The 21,401-nt window shown below is 38.8% G+C and overlaps 1 protein-coding gene across 1 annotated transcript; it reads left to right on the forward strand.

The window, feature by feature from the left end:
* Positions 1–1,627: 1,627 nt before the first annotated feature.
* prrg4 (proline rich Gla (G-carboxyglutamic acid) 4 (transmembrane)) lies at positions 1,628–19,343 on the forward strand. The gene is made up of 7 exons (XM_017708003.2): positions 1,628–1,926; positions 2,315–2,424; positions 6,478–6,641; positions 6,890–6,917; positions 14,385–14,526; positions 16,578–16,763; positions 18,513–19,343. The coding sequence occupies exons 2-7, from the start codon at positions 2,325–2,327 to the stop codon at positions 18,538–18,540; spliced, it is 648 nt and encodes a 215-aa protein (XP_017563492.1). The 5' UTR covers positions 1,628–1,926; positions 2,315–2,324; the 3' UTR covers positions 18,541–19,343.
* Positions 19,344–21,401: the final 2,058 nt, after the last annotated feature.

Consider the following 21,401-nt stretch of genomic DNA (forward strand, 5'->3'; position numbering starts at 1 on the left):
AATATATATTTTTTTAAATTGCATTCATGGCACATGCAGTAGAGGCTTCATCTGTGAGAGAGAGGAGAAAATCAAGCTGCTTCAGATCTGAAAACATCCACAGGAGTTTCTGTCCATCCTTCCACTGTGAGGAGACCACTCAGAGGTGTGGGTCTGAAAGGATGTGTAGCACGAACGTGTTTGGATTATGTGGATTACAAGAAGCAGAAAATACAACCAACTTCTAAGACTGAACTTTGGAGGTGTGGAGAAATATTCTGCTATTTTTCCAAAGACTGATAAAAGAATGGTTCTATATAGAACTTGTATGAAAATGGTTCTATATAGCACCAAAAAGGTTCCACATAGAATCATATGACATACAACACAATCTCCTTCCATTTGAAGAACAACTTCACCATGCAATGAACCATTTAGGCATGAAATGGTTCTATATACACCAATCAGGCATAACATTATGACCACCTCCTTGTTTCTACACTCATTGTCCATATGATCAGCTACACGTATTGTATAGCTGCACTTTGTAGTTCTACAGTTACAAACTGTAGTCCATCTGTTTCTCTGATATTTTGTTACCCTGTTCTTCAGTGGTCAGGACCCCCATGGACCCTCACAGAGCAGGTATTATTTGGGTGGTGGATCATTCTCAGCACTGCAGTAACACTGACATGGTGGTGGTGTGTTAGTGTGTGTGGTGCTGCTCTGAGTGGATCAGAGTTTTTAAACACCTTGGTGTCACTGCTGGACTGAGAACAGTCCACCAACCAAAAATATCCAGCCGACAGCGTCCTGTGGGCAGCGTCCTGTGGGCAGCGTCCTGTGACCACTGATGAAGGACTAGAGGATGACCAACACAAACTGTGCAGCAGCAGATGAGCTATCGTCTCTGACTTCACATCTACATGGTGGACCGACGAGGTAGGAGTGTCTAATAGAGTGGACAGTGAGTGGACACAGTGTTTAAAAACTCCAGCAGCACTGCTGTGTCTGATCCACTCTTACCAGCACAACACACACTAACACACCGCCACCACATCAGTGTTACAGCAGCGCTGAGAATGATCCACCTGCTCTGTGAGGGTCCATGGGGGTCCTGACTACTGAAGAACAGGGTAAAAGGGGTAGCAAAGTATCAGAGAAACAGATGGACTACAGTCTGTAACTGTAGAACTACAAAGTGCAGCTATACAGTAAGTGGAGCTGATAAAATGGACAATGAGTGTAGAAACAAGGAGGCGGTCATAACGTTATGCCTGACTCTAAATAGAACCATTGCCGTAACTAAAGAACACTTGAAGGACGATGTTTTTTTAAGAGTGTAGAAGGCATTACATTGTATATTTTAAGTGTATTACTGTCTTAATTGATGTTTTGAGTCTAAATGATTCATAACAATCTCTGTAAATATGTAAGCTCTGAATACTTCATTGCTTTTCTTAAATATATGTTTTACTATGAGACCTCAGCGTGAACTTATTCAGTGGGATGGATATAGATACCATATAGATATGATATGGATATAGACACCATAGATGGTGTTCATTGCTGTAGAGAGTGAGCTGGAGCTCACAGTGGACTGTATAATCAGGCTCAGTGCTCTGCTGCATTGTTCAGTTGCTGGAAGTATCAGTGAGAGGAATGTGAACAGAGTGGGCTGGTTGGTATTGTAGAGCTGCAGTTTTGCTCTGGGGCTGAAAGAAAGACGCAGTTCCTCATGTTTCCACCCCACAGCGTGTTTATCCAGGTGAGCAGATTCACCTCCACTCAGCAGGTACAGGTGCGTCCCACACACAGCTCACCATTACACAGTAAACCGAAACTTCCTGGAACGACAATGGCTTGACGGTCGAAACGATAATGAAAGTCGTTTGAGGAATTATTAGAAGATAAATCTCAACCCTGCGGATCAAACCAGAGCTAAAGGTGAGTAGACGCTCTCGTAGATGGTCTAAACTAACCTAACTGACGTTACTGCTCCATTTTGTTTGCTAGGCTACGTGACCAACGACCATTCCTTCAAGTTACGCCTCTTAAACAGACGTTTGTGTGGTTTAGCGGGTCGTTTGCGGTGTATATTTGAGATATTTTAGCTTTCCAGGCGATAATAGTCAGCATACATGTCAACTTTTAGTCTTAATGTGGGATTTTTACCACCGAAACACCAACGAGAGTTTGTTTATTAATTGTGAACTAGCTTGCTAACCTAACCGGGGAATGCCACAGACAGGCGAGAGGACAGCGGTTGGGAGTCAAAGCCGCTGTCATTTTTCTCATATTTCTCACTTTTTTCTGTTTCTTTCCCACCTTACAGCTAAACAGAAATGCGTATACTTCTACTCGTGTTGTGTAATCTCACTTTTTGTGGACACTCTGCGTGGGCAAGGAGCGTAAAGCTCTCAGAGCAGGAGGAAAGAAATGCAGGTGAGTTTCTTTCCCCTTTAAAGCGGTGGAGTTTGTCTACCGTTGAGACCTGTATGGCACCTTAAAGGGGAACTCAACAGATTTTCCAAAAATCCTGCATGATTAATTCGTTGAGATGTTGATGGAGTCGTCCAGAGTGGTTTGGAGTGAAAGGCTCTGTTCCAGAGAAACCTGTCATGTCAGAACTGTTCACAGTGGTGGTGGTAGGAACCAGACATCCACCCCTGAAAGCTCCCTCGCAGAATAGTTTTGCAATCAGGTTTTTGGCTTGAAACATATTGAGCGGGACATTTCTTCTCCTGATTTTCCACTTTTGTACCATAATCAACATTACATATGAAAACTCTGAAGACATGTAGGTTCACTGTTGGTTTTGGATAGTAAATAAAATGGCTGTGTTTGTGTTGTAGACATGGTGGCCCCTGGTTCCTATCACCACCACTGTAAAGAACAGTGTAAACTGTAAGTTTCTCTGCAGTGAACCATTAAAAAAAAAAAAAACACTCCGCAAACACATTGTTTACATCTCAACCTCTGAATGGTGCAGAAATGTTGAAAAATGGGTGAAATTCCCCTTTAACAACACACATCCCTGGTTAGCTTCCATCAACAATATGTAGATGTCTGATTATCTTCCTCTTATTCATAAAGCAGCTCATACATGGTAACTGTTTTCAAACAGGTCCTTCACAGCCTGGAACATCATGTATTCATTAAAATATTACATAAGTAGTTTAATGTAAGCGTTCAGGTCAGTGTTAGATGTTAGGCGGGCAGATGCCTTAAGAGCATAGACTTTTCTGACATATAACAATAAGCAAATTACATTGTCTTTTTTTATGTCTGTCGGTCTGTAAGTTTCTCTATAGTTAAAAATTTCACATCAAGCCACTCAGTTCGACTTTGTTTGCGATTGAACTGTGCGTACATTGTAAAAAATCGGTGGAACTCCCCTTTAATGCTAAATATAAACCAACACAGGCCCATAATATGGGTTCAGCTGGTCATGGTCACAGCCTTATCTAGCTAATGACAAATGGGTTGAACATGAGGTTACTGTAAACTTGTTAGTGTAGATGGCAAGAGGTGGGCAGAATGGCCTAAAATAGGCTACTAAAACCATGCATAGTAAACTAATTCAGCTCAGTGTAATAATGATACAGGTTGAAGTAAAAATAGCTACCCGAAAACAACAGAACGCACGAAGTAATCCAGTTCCTATAGCACTGCAGCGGAACTCGATGTGGGCTCAATCTGACATTGCTCCCTGTTCCCTGTCAAGAGCACCGCGTAGGTCACGAATCTATTCTACACTCAAACATTGCTCTAAATGTCATTTATGGAGTCATGCAGATAACAGGTAAATATCAGTGCCTTTTATTCCACATATAAAGCAATATTTGGTTGTAAAAGCTGTTATTTCTTGGCCAGCATAGTGCACTACATAGGGAATAGGGAGCCATTTGAGATACAGCCCTTGTACATCCAGCGTCTATCGGCATAGGAACTGTTCTCCTCTTTGTAGGATCCTTTTGATCCGACAGAGCCTAAAGAAATCAAACTCACAATAGAAGTAAGGGAGAATTCCACCAAATATCTAAATTCTGTCATTGACATGTAATCAGACCTGTTCAGAGTGGTGTAATGTGAAATGGTTCACTGAATAGAAATTTAATGACTCAGATTTTACAGTGGTGGTGATGGGAGCCCAATCGTACAGGCAATAGGTAGTGTATTCATAACTATTTTGTTAAAAAGCTTTCTGTGATGTAGATTTTGACGGGCATTAAATCACCTCCACTGTAGGGGGCAGTCGTGGGCTGGAGGTTAGGGATCTGGCCCTGTGACCGGAAGGTTGCCGGTTCGATCCCCAGTGCCGACAGTCCATGACTGAGGTGTCCTTGAGCAAGACACCTAACCCCCAACTGCTCCCCGGGCGCCGTGGATTGGGCTGCCCACCGCTCCGGGCAAGTGTGCTCACTGCCCCCTAGTGTGTGTGTTCACTAGTGTGTGTGTATGTGGTGTTTCACTTCACGGATGGGTTAAATGCGGAGGTGGAATTTCCCTGTTTGTGGGATCAAAAATGTATCACTTAATCGCTTAAACAATTCAGAAGTTTCTCTAGAATGGAGCATTTAAAAATAAGTGGACTTCCCCTTTACATGTAAATACCTAAATTTGAACTCAGGAAAAAAATGGTTCCTTTTCTCACAACCTTTATATAAACCATATACTTGATACTGATTTTCTTACATAGACCAGAAGACCGTGTAACAAGTTACTACACACTTATGCCATAAAACCTATTTCAGCACACTTTTCTGTGCAAATGTCAGAGATCACTAGAGAGGAGATTAGGTATAAATTATCCACTTTCATGAAGAAGGAGAAAGAAGTGAAAAAAACAGTTTTTTAAACTGAGAGTTCAAAAAAATGTGTAATATATATAATTATATTATATATACTTTTCAGTGGCAGCTCAGTGTTTTACAGACATGTGATAAAAGTTATAGAAGAGATCATTAGTATTTAATTAGAATCAGAAGAAAATGAAGAAGATTAAATTACAAGATAACCACAAGACATTCAGTTTTAGTTAAATCCTAATTTAAAGAGATGTTTTTAGCTGCTTCTTAAAACTGAGCACTGAGCCTGACTGTCTAATAAAAGGTGGAATTGAGTTCCAAAGTTTAGAGGCAGAATAACTGAATGAGTCTCTCCATGTTTTCTGTACAGAGGGGGTCTGTAGAAGGCCACTATCTGCAGATCTTAGTTTACATGCTGGAACATAAACAGACAGGCACTCTGTGATGTAAAGAGGTGCTTTAGGGTTATTTTGAGCTTTAAAGACTAGTAGCAGAACCTTGAAATCTATCCTGAATGATACAGGCAGCCAGTGCAGTTCCTTCAAAGCGGGACTGATCTGATCTCTCTGGGTTGTTTTTGTTAAGATGCAGCTGGATTTTGCACGAGCTGTAAGGGATTTGTAGTTTTCTTAGGAAGTCCAGTAAGAAGACCATTACAGTGATCAACTCTGCTGTAACAAATGCATGAACAAGTTTCTCTGCGTCACTTTCAGATTAACATTTTTTTTTAAAAAGGCCAAACTTTAGCAATATTTCTCAGAGTCTCAGATCTCACCCAGGTTTCATACTTCAAGTTTGGTACATGAAGCTAAAGAACCAAATTTCTCAATCATTTTCTCTACCAACAATCAGTGATTAATTTTTTTTGTGATTTAATTGTATTAAGTTTTGCAACATCCACTGAGAAATATCTGACACACAGCTGGTCAGTCTGTCTACAGAGTCTTGATCATCAGAAGGAATAGAAATGTATAACTGGGTGTCGTCAGCATAGCTATGAAATACGTATACTATGCTTCCTAATGACATCCCTTAGAGAACACTTTATACTGATGCTCCAGTGTAGATGCTTAGTATAAGCATTAAACCTAATCTTAACCCTGACCTTAATCTCAAGGCAAAACCTACATCCACTCCTAACCCCAAATATAATGTTGTTGATAATTAACTGAGCATTGCCAGAGGCTTCAATAGGGCAGCATCCAAATAAAGTGTGACCAAAAAATGATTAAAAGATACTATGCTATGGGTCTGAAAGGATGTGTAGCTGTCAGGAAGAAGAGATGGACACATCAAACAAAGAAGCTGACCAATGAACTGTCCACCCCAGAGTCCAGACCTCACCACCACTCAGTGGGTTTGGATTATTTGAATGGTGAAAAGCAGAAAAAGCGCTTTGGAGGTGTGGAAAAATATCACTGTAGATTTTGTTGAGAAACTGAAAATGAGTCTCCTGAAAAGAATGGAAGCTGTAATAAAAGTGAAGGATGGCAAAACTAAACACTAAAAAATGTGATATAATGTTTACTTAAATTTAATATTTTTATTTATATTTTTGTAATTTTCTGTTATGTTTTCTACTTTTTTTCTGGCTTTGGAAAGATTTGGAAAGTAAATAAATGCAGGGTGGTCTCTTATTTTTGCACAACGCTGTAAATGTAATGCTAATGTTTTTCCTTCTGATCAGTGTTTGTGGAAGAGGAGGAGGCCAGTAAGTTCCTAGGGCGCCACCTGATGTTCAACAGATTCGACTTTGAAATGTTCACTCCAGGAAACCTGGAGAGGGAGTGCATTGAAGAAGTGTGTAACTATGAAGAAGCGCGGGAGGTGTTTGAGAATATTCCAGATACAGTTGAGTAATTTGCTTATTTCTCAACCGCCTGCTAGCGCGAGTGATCTACAGCTGTTCCTGACCCTCATTAGACATGAACCTTCCTATTTACCTGCTGAATGTTTTATAACCTGAGATTATAAGAGATGTTATCTCTTTACTCATAGCTAAACACCATGGAAATGTTTGTAATAGTTTGTAATATCAATGATTAATTTGTTGCTATTTGCCTGCTTTAGGTCTGATACCTTTTGTTTGTTCTCTACAGGATGCTTTCTGGAAAAAGTATACAGAGGGTAAGTGGGAGTAATTTGCTCTTAATAGTTTTATGACTCATTCACAGTGCTGGACGAGGTACATAAACCATGTACTTGGGTTAAAGTAGAGATACCCAAGGTAAAATATTACTCCAGTAAAAGTAGAAGTTCCTCCCTTTAGACCTCCACTTGAGTAAAAGTACTAAAGTATTTGCCTTCAAATGTACTTAAGTATCAAAAGTAAAAGTACTAAAAGATTCATTATGGCTCTGATCTGGTCCTGTTATCATTTTTGTAACAAGACTTGCTTCATGAACTCATTTAAGGTGAAAGTCCTCCAGTGTCTCTCTTGGTAAACCAGTCTTTTAATAGAACGTCATTAATTAGTGACGCTGACGTCTATTAAAATGATCATAAGCACAAAACACTGAAGGTAAACAGTTTCCATCAGGAAGAACCGAGTGGCTCTGAAATCACTTTTACACACAAGCAAAGTTTCAGTTTCAGATTTATTTACAACTTAGTTCCAAGTTTAAGTTTAATAAAAACTGGCTTTAAACTCAGGATCACAAATGAGTTTCCTTTACTATATTGATCTGTAGGCCTCTGTTCATAAACATAAACCAGCCCAAACTAATTTACTATAAAATGAAATGGTGTTTATATAAATTCAGAAAAAAGCCGCATCAGTCACGACTGCATATGTGGACATATTTCTATATTGTGCTCTATTTACACAAAGTTAGGTTAGTTCATCATTTATGTTGAACAGACTCTCCCAAAATTTTACGCTGCTGCGCTGATGTTGAACCGTGTGCTGCACTGGGTCGGTATGACCAACAGGTCAAAACAAGCTCTAAACAAAGTGACCGCTGTGCCCTGATTGGTGCTCTTGCTTTGCGCTTCTTTCATTTTGACACACAGAAACCGAAAGGAATGACAGATTTCTCAAAATGTAGTGGAGGATAAAGTCAGATATTTGGGTTTGAAATGTAGTGGAGTGAAAGTAAAAAGTCACCAAAAATAGAAAAACTTCAGAACAGATACAGAAAAACTTCTTAATACAGAAGCCAATTACATTTACTTAGTTACTGTCCACCACTGCTCATTCATGTCCTGTTATTCATGTCACTTGTATTTGTATCACTCGTATCATTCGTAGATGATCTAATGTCTTAACGCGGACGTGCAGGAGGGCTCAGAGGGACTGCAGATTTATGACGAGAAGCTGACTCAATGTTTATCTGTTGTCACAAACCGGCTGCTCTGCTTTTTATAAGTAAACATGACGGCGGGCCCTGTGGTCACAAGTGCCACTTCTGAGAGACACCTTGCTGAAGTCTGTGGTTAAGATGCATCTGCTGACATTTACATTGGGTATAAAGTGTTCAGGTTTACTTATATTATGTTGAGGATCTGTTTCCCCTACCAATGGCCTAAACCTCTCACATTAAAGAGTCAGCCATGTTAACGTTATGACAAGAACTGTTAAAGGATCCATAGCATGAGAAGTATTATGTAAACGTTGTTTGGGTTTTAGAACATATTCTTCAGTCCATATGGTCCATATATGGAAACCGTGCTGCAAAAACATCCTGTTTTGAGGTTTTTGTGACGTTGTGAGAACCAACTCTTTTCCATCTATTCAGCCCACAGCAGTTTAGCTCCACCCGTTTACACTGAAGTTAAGAAGTGTTTCAGCACTGTGTGCTTTCTGAGCCAGGCACAGTGCAGGGCAGCCAAACAGAAATAAGGTTATTTACATAGATGATTCTGATAAAAGCGCTGTAACAGCCTGTTTAATTGTGAGGGAGAAAGAGAGGCTGGGGAATGACCAAGTAAAAATAAATCATAACTGTTTTTGGTACATAAAACCACACGTTTTAAGTGGAACTGGAAAAAAATAAAATGCAAGAAAAATGGGTGACACTTTTTATTTTGAGTGGTCCCTGTTTCATCCAAAAATCACTCAACATACTCTCAGTAACATCAAAGACACATGAGGGTTAGGGTTAGGGCCAGGGTGAGGGTTAGGATTACGTTTTAGGTTGAGATTAGGATTAGGGATAGGATTAGGTTTTGGGTTGGAGTTAAGGTTGGGGTTAGGATTAGGGCCAGGGTGAGTGTTAGGATTAGGTTTTGGGTTGGGGTTAGGATTAGGGCCAGGGTGAGGGTTAGGATTAGGTTTTGGGTTGGGGTTAGGATTAGGGCCAGGGTGAGGGTTAGGATTAGGTTCTGGGTTGGGGTTAGGATTAGGGCCAGGGTGAGGGTTAGGATTAGGTTTTGGGTTGAGGTTAAGGATAGGGTTAGGTTCTAGGTAAGGTAAGGTGCCACATAATGGAAGCAACATTAATATTTAATATAACGATATTAAAAATAAAACAATATTAACAGTACTTAATCATAAACAATACTGAGTCTGCTTAATGTAAGTAATGTATCTACAGAACATCTACAAGATATTTACTTTATTCAGATGCTGCACTACTGATACTTCACTGATGTGTTGTTGGAGTGTTCCTGATAATCTGTTGAGTTTATTAACCATCTACAAAGGACCACAAATGAAGTACAGAAAAAAATGAATAATGTGGGTGTTTTAAATGAATCCCAACCTAGACTGTATGGTTGTTTGGTTACCACATAATCCATTTTGACCTGTTTTCCTCTTCTTGGTTAAAGAATTGCCAGTTGCCTTCTATTACAAGAGTGTTATGAGTCAACAAATTCAAATCAAATTGATTTGTATAGCGCTTTTTACAATCACAAAGCAGCTTTACAGAGTTTTGGAAAAGACAAAGTTTTAACAGGACTGTAAGAATGTACAACCCCCCCCCCCCCCCCCCCCCCCGGGCAACAGTGGCAAGGAAAAACTCCCTCAGAACTGAGGAAGAAACCTTGGGAGGAAACAGGCTCACCAGGGGGGACCCATCCTCCTCTGGTCAAACTACCTACAAGTGATTATACTACTAATATTAATTGCAGTAATATTGGTATTAGGAATAGCTAGCAGTCTATGAGAACATCAGTGTAGGGTGGGCAGCTAGTCCAAGGCAGGTGGTGGCATGGGCAGCTGGTCTGAAGTGGGTAGCAGTAGGGCTCTGCAGTCGGTCGTCCTTCAGTGTCCAGCCGGACATATGGGTGATTGTATACTCGGAAAGAAAGCAGGGAGATGGAATTGGTTTTATTCTATCCGTTTGTACATAAACGGGATGTAAACATTTACAGAGTGTGGCTAACGACTCCGGCAGATCTGACAGCTTAACTAAAAGGAGAGAACCAGAAGGAGACACAGACACGGCAGCACTCTGAAACAGTCTGGCACCCCTCCGCTCAACCATCCACAAACCTGAGTGACCACCTGCGAGCGGCGGGACGACAGCACCAGCGTCTCAGTTTACTATAATTCCCTGTGTCCATGGACCCCTGGATCTGCTGCCTTTATCTAAGGGGGAACATTAGCTACCAAAAGCTAAACTGAACAAGTGAGTTTTCAGCCTAGTCTTAAAGATTGAGACTGTGTCTGAGTCCCGAACAGTTTCTGGAAGATCATTCCAGAGTTTGGGGGCTTTATAAGAAAAAGCTCTACCCCCAGCTGAAACCTTCTGAATTTTGGGCACTATTAATAAGCCAGCACTCTGTGATCTGAGTGGTCGTGATGGCTCATAATGAGAAACAAGGTCTTGTAAGTACTCGTGAGCAAGACCATGTAGGGCTTTATAAGTCAATAAAAGGATTTTATAATCAATATGGAATTTAATAGGCAACCAATGAAGTGATGATAGAACTGGACTTTTGTGATGGGGTCAGTGAATCTGTCCCATCATCAGGACTTTGAAAGGACACTGGGACATAAAAATGGGACACTGACTGGGGGACTGGAGCCTAGGTTATATTAAAATGTACATAGAAGAAATACTTACCTTGTTGTCCTGATCCTCAGGGGAACCTGTAGGGAAAGACAGCAAAGGGTTAAGAGAATTAGAATTGACTTGCTTTTGGTAGTAGCAGTGTGGATGTAACATTTTTTTGTGGAAATGATGTCCTTATTTAGATCAAAGCCTTTCCTTTTTATCACACTTTCAGTTTTATGCTGTGGCCTTTGAGCCCATATTTGAAATGCATGATAATACTGGGACTACATTAGTTTAGGCAAATATTTGTGTCTGTAATAGTTTTATTGTGCAGTTTGAACAGTATTTGGCATCAATATTATAATACATGAATTGGCCCCAGGCTAGCAGGTCTGCTTGTGTCTTTAGACAGAACATCTTACTGGTCGTTGGTTAAAAGTGAGTGATTTGCCTAGGGACACAAGTTTTTCATTTGTGCCTCTTCACTTTCTGTTTCATTTGTCACACATGTTTTCCAAAAAGTCTTCTACAAGCATAACTGTGTGTTTACCTCCACAACACACAGACCTGTAGAGGCCACTGAGTTTATCCTGATCTCATTTGCATGACTATGGTTTGCATTGCTGTGTATTGTGGCTGAATGAAACCAGCTTGCCAAGTAATGTAGTGTTTAAACAGTATTGCAAACTAGTATTTCTTTATACGGTAGCACTTTATTTGGCTAGTCAAATTTATATGCTTTGTAGATACCAAATTTACTTTCAAGTTACATTCACCTAAATATCTACGAAATTGACAAATTTTCTTTAACTTTAAACCAGGCTCTAAGGCCCAATTTCATTTCTTATATTTACCCCTACCCCTTTTCTTTGAGTATCTCATTGCCATTTGGAACCGAGTTAAACGTGGTTGTGGTTGAAATCTTCCTCTTTGAAATGGGAGCCTCAAAGAAAAAAGAAGAACATCACATCATTAACAGCTACTAGCACTGCTCTGTAGGCAAGCCTGCCCGTCTGCAGTGACAGCAGAGGAGGGATAAGTTCAGCTCCTCACTGCTCTGCTTTAGTTTAGGGCATCATATGCCTTCAAATTGAGGGGGGGGGGAGCTGAATTCAGCTGAATGAGATGAAGCTGAATTCACCAGCTTCTTGGTCGAGTTTTTCTGTCCCACCTTAAATGGAGTAGCAGTTACATTCTGGTGCTTCAGGCATCAATACTGATGGACTATTTAAGGTGGAACAGGAAAGCTAGCTAGCTACCGAGACATTAGCATGTTATTAGCAATTTTATTATGCTTATTATGAAGAAACGACCATAATACATTGAAATGACATTAAACTAAGATAATACAGTGGTTTTTGTCATTTTTAACAGGCAAAATTCTCACATTTGTGGGTTTCTTTGGTCACTCGCGCAGCCGTTTGCTGGTTTTTCTTTTGTTCTCATCACTCGGTTTGGAGTCCATGTCATTGCTGAGCTAATGTTAAGTGTTTATATTGGTTGAACTTCAGCTGATTGTTTGTGATATGACTGGTGTGGAATTGGCCTGAGGTGTAACCGCTGTCCCTGTAGACTGCTATAGGTGTTTTTCACACACGGAGGAGGGGTCAAGTTCCAGGGGAGGTTATGTGTAAACTTATCTCCGGTTTCTGTGTCGCGCCACTCCGAATATGGCTGCATTTCATTGTTTATCATCTTTGGCTGAACTCCTGTGCTTTAGGCTGGACTATGTGGTCAGAATTGTGGAAGAGCTATCGAGCACCAAACGTGCAGAACTCGCTAAAGGATATAAATTCTTTTTTGAGCAGTTTATTTTTGATTATGAAGGTAAATCTTTAGCTGGTTCCAGGTGTTGTAGTTAGCCTTACTTAATGTCTCAGACAGGATGAGGAATGTTAGGTAGTTTCAGCATTTAGAGATCTTTTAAATATGTGTCTGTTTAAGAAGTAAATAAACGGTGTCTAACATGAATTATTGTGTTAAATTATATCCTTCTCAGTGTCCAATGCTGTAGACAGGGAGACTCAGGTAAGGGCTCAGTGTTATCGGTCTTTAAAGAAAAGCGAGGAACCACACAGACTAGTGGTCCAAAGACTTTAAAGAGTTGAGCCAGTTCACTGTCACAACACTGCCGTTCAAAAATGCATTTTAATTTGTGCAGTTAGATTTACTGCTTTATAAGCTGATTCACTGTTTATACTGTATGTATAACATATAGCCACACATCTTTCCAGTAACCACCTGCAATCACCTGGGTCACAGATCTACTTCGATGCAGGTCTCGAATTTCTTTCGTACACGAGCCATGATTTTTGGTCCATAGCAAAAAACCCACAAAGACATGGGGAGAATATGAAAACTTAACACACATGATGTTCAATTGTAGTACAAAGCTAAGCGAAAAGTTAATAAAAGTGTAAAAATGAAATGGGAGCAGACTACAGGGGTTGTTTTTGAAATTTTATGGGTATATTTCAATAATAGCATTTCACACACAATGTAAGTAATGGTCAGCTTATATATATATATATATATATATATATATATATATATATATATATATATATATATATATATATATATATATATATATATATATATTACACACACACACACACACAGAGTGTATATGCACAACCTCCTTGGCTTGTTTTCCCTCCGCTATCCCCGACATATCCTGCTCTACCACCCCCTCCTCCTCATTAGTAGAGTCTCTGAGGCGACTGCCTTGCTCGCTGACTCCAACTGAAACAACATGATACTGCAGCCCTTTTCACCCATGTTTTTCCCTTTGGAGTAACATAGATGTTACGAATTACTTTGAACGTCAGCTCTTCACTCCTTTTTATCGTGATTAACCATTTATTTCTAAGCTCATCAGATGGAAATGAATGAAAACTCAAAAACGGAAATGATTTTAGACACAGAACTTCCCAAACCGGAAATGTCAACCGCCAGAAACGAGAGAAAGGCTCATTGGGGTAGGAGAGTTAGAGTGCATGTAACATTGCAGTGCATGTTGGGGACTGTAGTGCAGCACATTGTGATATTCAAGTACTGTTGCGGGCTGGATAGGATTGTGTCGTAGGCCTGATCTGGCCTACAGGCCTTGTGTTTGGCATAAGGATGCGATCGCTTATTTTCACTCAAGAAAATGTGCGATTTGACTGGGAATGTTCAAATCTTTGCATACATCTATACCTGCTGATGCATCATCATTTTATAAAATGTGAAAAGTGGGACTAGAACCATCTGAATCAACAGTACATAAAAGTCTAGCACTTATTTCTATAGGATTCAATGCAGAGTGCAGATATTTCAGCACAGTAGTTCAGTGCACCTAAACATTCTGCTTTTCAGGGGTTCAGTAAATAAGTCAACACATATTGGAATAAAATATCGGAACATCTAAACATCTGTGTGATGCTGATATATTGTTTACGGTAATACATGATGATGCTGATTTGATTCCGATTTTTTTTTTTTAATCACTAATTTCAATGAGTGCGTATGCATGCATTGAATAATCCAATTGTAATCGGATTTCTGCAGTTATCTGATTATTCAAATGGTCATGTAAACACCATACTCCAGTAAACGCACTCAATCTGTATGTTGTTGTGTATACAGTTATTTTCACATGTGCTTACAGATCATACTCAGCGGCCATCTAGACTGGATATAACGTCCCTGTTGGTGGGCCTCATCGCAGGTGGAGTAGCTATTGTCATAATGGGCTTACTCATTTGGTACTTCTGCCAGAAAAGGTGTGGAAAAAGTGACCAGTTTGCAGGGTAAGGACTGTTCAGCTGCACAAGCATTTTATAATCATTAATTAATTTGTTAGGAGCATGCAGGTTGATTTTGATGTCTGTTTTGAATCATTGTCTTGTCATAATATCTAACCTTCTTTCGTCTTCACTTTCTTCACTGATTGTGGCACATTTGCTTCTGGGATTTGCTGATCTTTAAGAGGATCTATTCTTCCCTCTAACCCCATAGCATTTTCTGTGCCACTGGCTGCTACAAAAACCCAAGCATGACAGATCTGCTTGATCATGATCATGATTAACAGTTACCCTTTTTTCTCCAAACATACCTTTGGTGATTGTAATTGGTGATTGTAGAGTTAAATTTTTGTTTTATCAGACCACAGAACCTGTTTGCAGAATGCCTGTGGCTTATCTAGATGTTGTTTTGAATACTTCAGACACCAACTTTTGTGATCAGATCAGTGTTACTATTGGAAGATAGTTCCACTTCCATTTTGATGATGTGTGCCAGTGCATTACTATTCCTGTGCCAGCTAAGTCTTTCTGCAGGCCCTTGACAGTGATGTGGGTGTTTTGCTTTGCATAGATCTTCAGACCTTGTCTTGATTTCAGCAGTCAAGCTCCTTAATTTCCATTAGTTACTGGCAATTGAGATTATAGAAACTACAAGCAGGACATCCATCCATTTTCTAAGCCGCTTCTCCCTCAGGGTCGCGGGGGGGTGCTGGAGCCTATCCCAGCGGTCATTGGGCGTAAGGCCAGATACACCCTGGACAGGTCGCCATCACAGGGCAGAAAGACAGACACAGTCAGTCACTCACACACTCACACCCAGGGGCAATGTAGCATGTCCAATTGGCCTGACTGCATGTCTTTGGACAGTGGGAGGAAACCCACGCAGACATGGGGTGAACATGTCACCCAGCCGGGGAATCGAACCCAGGCCCTCCTCACTGTGAGGAGTCACTTATTTTGCATTAAAATTTGCTGAAATATTTCATAGTTAAGTTTGTTCCTTGTAGATGTTTAAATACTTTCTTATATTTCTGTTTATTTTAAAATCAATCAAATGTGTAATTTGAACAGAGATACGCAAATGTTTCCATAAATCTGTGCATAAAATTGTGTTAACTGTTTACACAGAAGTAGAATAAAGCTACTAAAATGTTTTACATTTGAAAACTTTTGTTGTGGTCATAAAATTAACACATTGATACAGTTCAGTTACCACCTTCAGACTGCCACATTATGATACACAATATGACACCATTCCCATTCACTGAGTCCAGGTGTTTCTGCCACACCCTTTGCTAACAGGTGTATAAAATCAAACATATAGCCATGTAATCTCCATAGACAAACATTGTCAGTAAAATGGGTTGTACTGAAGAGTTGAGTGATTTTAAATGTGGCACTGTCATAGGATGCTACCATTTGCATAATTTAGTTTATGAAATTTCTGCTCTGCTAGATCTGCCCCAGTAAACTGTAAGTGCCATTATTGTAATATGGAAGTGTTTAGGAGCAACATTATTTCATCCACAAAGCAGTAGACCAAGTAAATTCACGCTGAGGCAGCAGTTTGTGGAAGACCCTTTCCTGTTCTAGCATGACTGAGCCCCTGTGTACAAAGCAAACTCCATAAACACATGATTTGACAAGTTTGGTTTGGAGAAACTCCAGTGGCCTATGTAGAGCCTTGACTTTAACCCCATTAAACACCCTTGATTTGGAATGTCGATTGTGTGCCAGACCTTCTCGGTCAGTGCCTGACCTCACCAATGCTCCCTTGACTTAAAGGGCACATTCCCACAGGCACACTATAGAATCTTGTGGAAAGCCTTCCCAAAATAGTGGAGACTGTTATGACTGCAAACGAGTGGGGCAACTCCATATTTAAAGCCCATGGTTTTGGAATGGGATGCCCTGCAAGCTCATATAGGCATGATGGTCAGGTGTCCACATATATTTGGCCATTTGCTTCACTGAGCAGTAGAATGATGTGTTTTAGTTACTGTTGCTTGGTTTGAAATAATATGACACTATATTGTCGCTGATTTGTGTTTGTTCAGGCCCATCAGGACACGATCTAGGCGCAGTAACGCCTCTGTGATTATCCGGAGACTGGAGGAGGTTTCATTGCAGCCCGTTGCTCTGCCACCTTCATCAGGCGGGCTGGATGACCACGGACTGCCCTCTTATGAACAGGCCATTGCTCGAGATGGACCTCACGATGGTCCACCACCCCCATATCCTGGGTACTGACACGACACACATGCACACACTAATCTTGAGGCTTTAATCACACACCACAACCATCATTCTGAATGAACTGCCAGTCACTTCACACACAGCCTAAGATCATAAATACACAAATACTTCAACTCTAATAACAGAGAGTTCTCCTACAATAGGAGCATTTGGCCTTTGTTACATAGCTAGCACCTTAAACTGGAAAGTCTTAAATTTGTTACTTATATTTTAAAAAATTGGATTGGACAAAATGGACAAAAATCATTGCGTGGTATTCAGTACCAAAATTCAATACCTAAGTAGCATCTTATTAGCAGCACAATCTGCTTCAGAAATCTAGACTGCAAAATTCATTCAGTATACATGTTATCAAAGGCAGGGCTTCTTGATTGGTCTGTGATTTGTTAGAGTTTTTAATGCTCCCACTTCCAGTCACTCACACTCATTTCTGCTTCAAGCCACAGCAACTTTCAGTTTTTAGTAATAAAAAAAATTTTTTAAAAGGAACTGAAAACTTTATTGTTCAGATATCAGAATCAAAGTCAAAGTAGCACTACTGGTATCAGTATGGGGGGGGGAACAATACCCAGCATACTCAAACAATTTACTTAAAAAATACCCAGCCATAGTATTGGTAAAATTCAAAAGCAGTGTTTTATTAATGTATCACAGGGTTGCTGTATTAGATAATACTTCATTTGTAATTTAATTGGACTGCATGTTTTCTTCTGGGTGTGTTTTGTTTTTTTGTTTTTTTTTTTATTACAACAAATAGAAGCTTACACTGTATTGGAAATGTTAACCAGACATAAACCAAATTTTCATAAAGAAGACTTACTGTTTATTTATTACTGATTTTAAACAATCTGAATCATCCAGCAAATAACATTTTAATATAATTTACACAGGGGCAGGTTATCCCACTGAGGTCAAGGTCTCATTTACAGTGGGGCCCCTGTAAATAGCGCATGAAAATAACATGAGTAGGACAATAAATTTAGAGTAAAAAATATAAAATATTTAGATTAAATAAAATAATTATAGCAAAAAAATAAATGGCATATAATTAAGAAAAGCACATACAGCTCTCATCTATCATATCGTTAAAGTATTTTAAATGTATCAAATGGTAGATTCCACACTAATAGGAGACTGCATTAAAATGCTTTCTTAGCTAGTGTTAAAGAGGAAGCACAAGAATACATGACAGTAGCAATCTGCATAAAAGCGAATTATACAACTTTCAGTGTGTTCATTAATATATTCTTTATTAATGTATAATGTAAAAAGTACTGAACCAAGGATTAAGCCCTGTGGAACACCATTAATAGTTTAGAGAAAATGTCATTGTTATTCATGAGCAACAAAACATTGAGTTCTATTAATAAAGATAATAATGGAACTGATTGAGTGCCTGCTGGTCAAAGGTCACAGAGCAGAATTAAAAAATCTAAAAATGAACCACTTGATTACAGGGACATCAATATTTAATAGGCATGAATCATCAAAATTATGCTCCTTTTCTGTCAAATATATTGCTAAAAAATTTAGCTAAAACTCAATATTGTGTTATGTTTATTTCCTGGTATACTGGTATAGATGATTAATGAGCCAGCACTAATTTAAACTGTGGAGAAATCTCTTATTTCATAACTCTTGTTTAGCTTATAAAACATTGATGTTTAACTGTCTGAGTTGTTTTAGACACTTTTTTGTAATTGTTTACTAAAAACAACTGCTTACGTTGTTCACAGGTCCAGACCAGGCACCATTCGACGATAACGTCAACATTAACTGGGCACAGTTGGATTGGGTCCGTTCTTGTTTCTCGTTTTTTTTTTTTGTTTTGTTTTGTTTTGTTTTAAACACACAAACTAACTGCAATGCACTGCTAATTTTAAACAACAACCTTTCCACTCATTTCCGAGTCATTTCTACAGCCGCTGGTCATTCCTGGTTTTACACTAATAACACAAACACATTTGCCAATATAATGATGTTGAAGGGTTACATTTTGTAGGGACCAGCCAGGCCATTTTTGCCAGACACTGTAATAATAATCATTTAATATGCTGAATAACTTTTTGTATGCAGAATTCAGACTTGGCTTCATATTTATGCTAAAAGGTTTGATGAAGGAAAATGGTTTATGAAGGCATTACACTGTCAGACCTCACAGACCTTCTGCTAACTTTGAATTACTGAACAAACCAGGTTTACCTCTTTTTACCTCTGCACGAAATAGTAAGGAGTGGTTCATTAGTTCATCAGCTACTGCATTATGAATTATTGCTTCATGTATGATTTAATTAATGCTGTGATTATTTTTTTTATGAATTTAATTTCTCCAGTTTGCCAATGCACACCAAGTAAATCAGAACTACTGTGGTTATTGCACTTTTTAATGTTGCAATTCACTCACTGTAATCACTACTGACTTTTGGTTTTATAAGGACCACTTCTATTTGGACCATTTCTATGCTTCTGTGGTCTTTTAATGTTTTGCCAGCATGTCACTGTGTTAGAGCTTTATTTTAAGCTAGTTAAATAATTAAGAAATAAATGACACTTTTTTTGTCTCATTATCTGTGAACAAAAGTCTGATGCTTCTGAAAATTTTAACTTTGTGTATATTACAAAGACCTGATGACATCAAACTTCGTGTTCTCTTGGGTCTAGTTGACAATGAAGATTTTGTCATAGTCCCACTTTTTTATTTAATGTCTGACACGACTTATGCAATATAATATATATATATATATATATATATATATATAACATAATATAATAAAATAGGGCTGACAATATCATATTTAAAGGGCTCATATCATGGAAAAACACATTTTACTCATTTTCTTTGTTTAATAAAAGTTTGATGTAATATTTAAACACTTTTAAATGTACCATTCTTTGCCCAGCCCATACAAGGAGACCAAGGCATCGTATGAGGCTGTAACTCTTCTTTCCAGTCAAATAGATGATGTCATTTTAAACCCTTATAATAAAAGAAGCTGAACTCATTTTGTTTTTCTACTGAAAGTCGACCCGTTTTCCCCAGATTTGGGCTATAAACTATAAACAGACGGCGTCTCTTCAGTGATCTGCCCTGTAAAAATTTATAAAATAACACAAATAACGCCTGAGATTTTTGGCTTTGAGCAGTAAATTGTAAGCATGTGTGATCATAAAACACAGGTTCTGTTAATTTGAGGGGAACTTTTACAATAAATAAATAAAATAAAAAATTGCATTTATTTCATGCAGTTCCTGAATAATTTGCCTTACGATTTGGTCACATACATTCAGATGGACAAACCAAAATATACCCTGGAGAAAAAGAAATTAACAGCTTTTAGGGGTTTTTTGGAAAAGCGTTAGAGAAGAAGCACTTCTGGTTCTAAGAAGAAACGTTCAAAGGATGCTTCTTTTAAAAGAACTGTAAATTAGATTTGCACGTCAACCCTTTTAAAGTGTAAAGAACATCAATCGGTTCTATAAAGATTCAAGTTTTTTTTTCTGTTTGTTTTTTTTTTTAAATAAACTGTATGACTGTTTATCCAAGCTGAGAACCACTATTTTTTAAGAGTGTACACAGAAGCACCCAGGACTGTATGTGTTGTATCAAAGCAGAAAAATATGGAAGGTATATTCTATACGGAGGCCTGCTGGACCCTAAATTATAAGTTTTTCAGTCTGGGCTGCCTTATGGATTAGGGCACAATCAATTAGAACAGGCTTCATTTACATACATCAGTCTTAAAGGCACAGTAACAAACACAGCCTGAGACACAGAGGATGGAGAAGGGTCCATTTAAAATAAATGATGACTTCTTGTACATAAACCCACACTAGTATCATAAATGGACTACAGAGGATAAAATTAAAATGCACAAAATGTAGAATGTGGCCCTTTTAATGGCTGAAATTGATGAGCACACAGGCCTGGCAATAATAGATGGAATGTTTTCCAAAGTTTTAGTTTATAATAACAGTTGTCTAGTTTTATTTTCATAAGTCTGATATCACCATTATGTTTATAGAACTGTAAAGCTCTGTTATAGTTTGTATTGAGCTATAATAGGATAAATTTTATGTCTAAAAACTAGTTGGTAACAACTTCCAAGCTCAACTCAGCTGGAAGTGCTTGTTAGTAAATGAACCAGAATGAGGACTGAATTTGCCTGAATTTGGGATGTTTCCATCACAGTGGTATAACTTATTAGCAGTGGACAGTAACTAAGTAAATGTAATTGGCTTCTGTACTTAAGTTGTTTTTTTGTGTATCTGTACTGAAGTTTTTCCATTATTGGGTGACTTTTTACTTTCACTCCACTCCATTTCAAAGTCTAATATCTGACTTTTTCCTCCACTACATTTTGAGAAATCTGTCGTTCCTTTTGGTTTCTGTGTGTATAAAAATGTAACATGTCAAAACAAAAGAAGCACAAAGCAAGAGCACCAATCAGGGCACAGCGGTCACTTTGTTTAGAGCTGGTTTTGACCTGTTGGTCATACCGACCCAGTGCAGCACATGGTTCAACATCAGCGCAGCAGCGTAATATTTTGGGAGAGTCTGTTCAACATAAATGATGAACTAACCTGACTTTGTGTAAATAGAGCACAATATAGAAATATGTCCACAT

The sequence above is a fragment of the Pygocentrus nattereri genome, chromosome 7, assembly GCF_015220715.1.
Source record: "Pygocentrus nattereri isolate fPygNat1 chromosome 7, fPygNat1.pri, whole genome shotgun sequence".
Taxonomy (NCBI): Eukaryota; Metazoa; Chordata; class Actinopteri; order Characiformes; family Serrasalmidae; genus Pygocentrus; species Pygocentrus nattereri.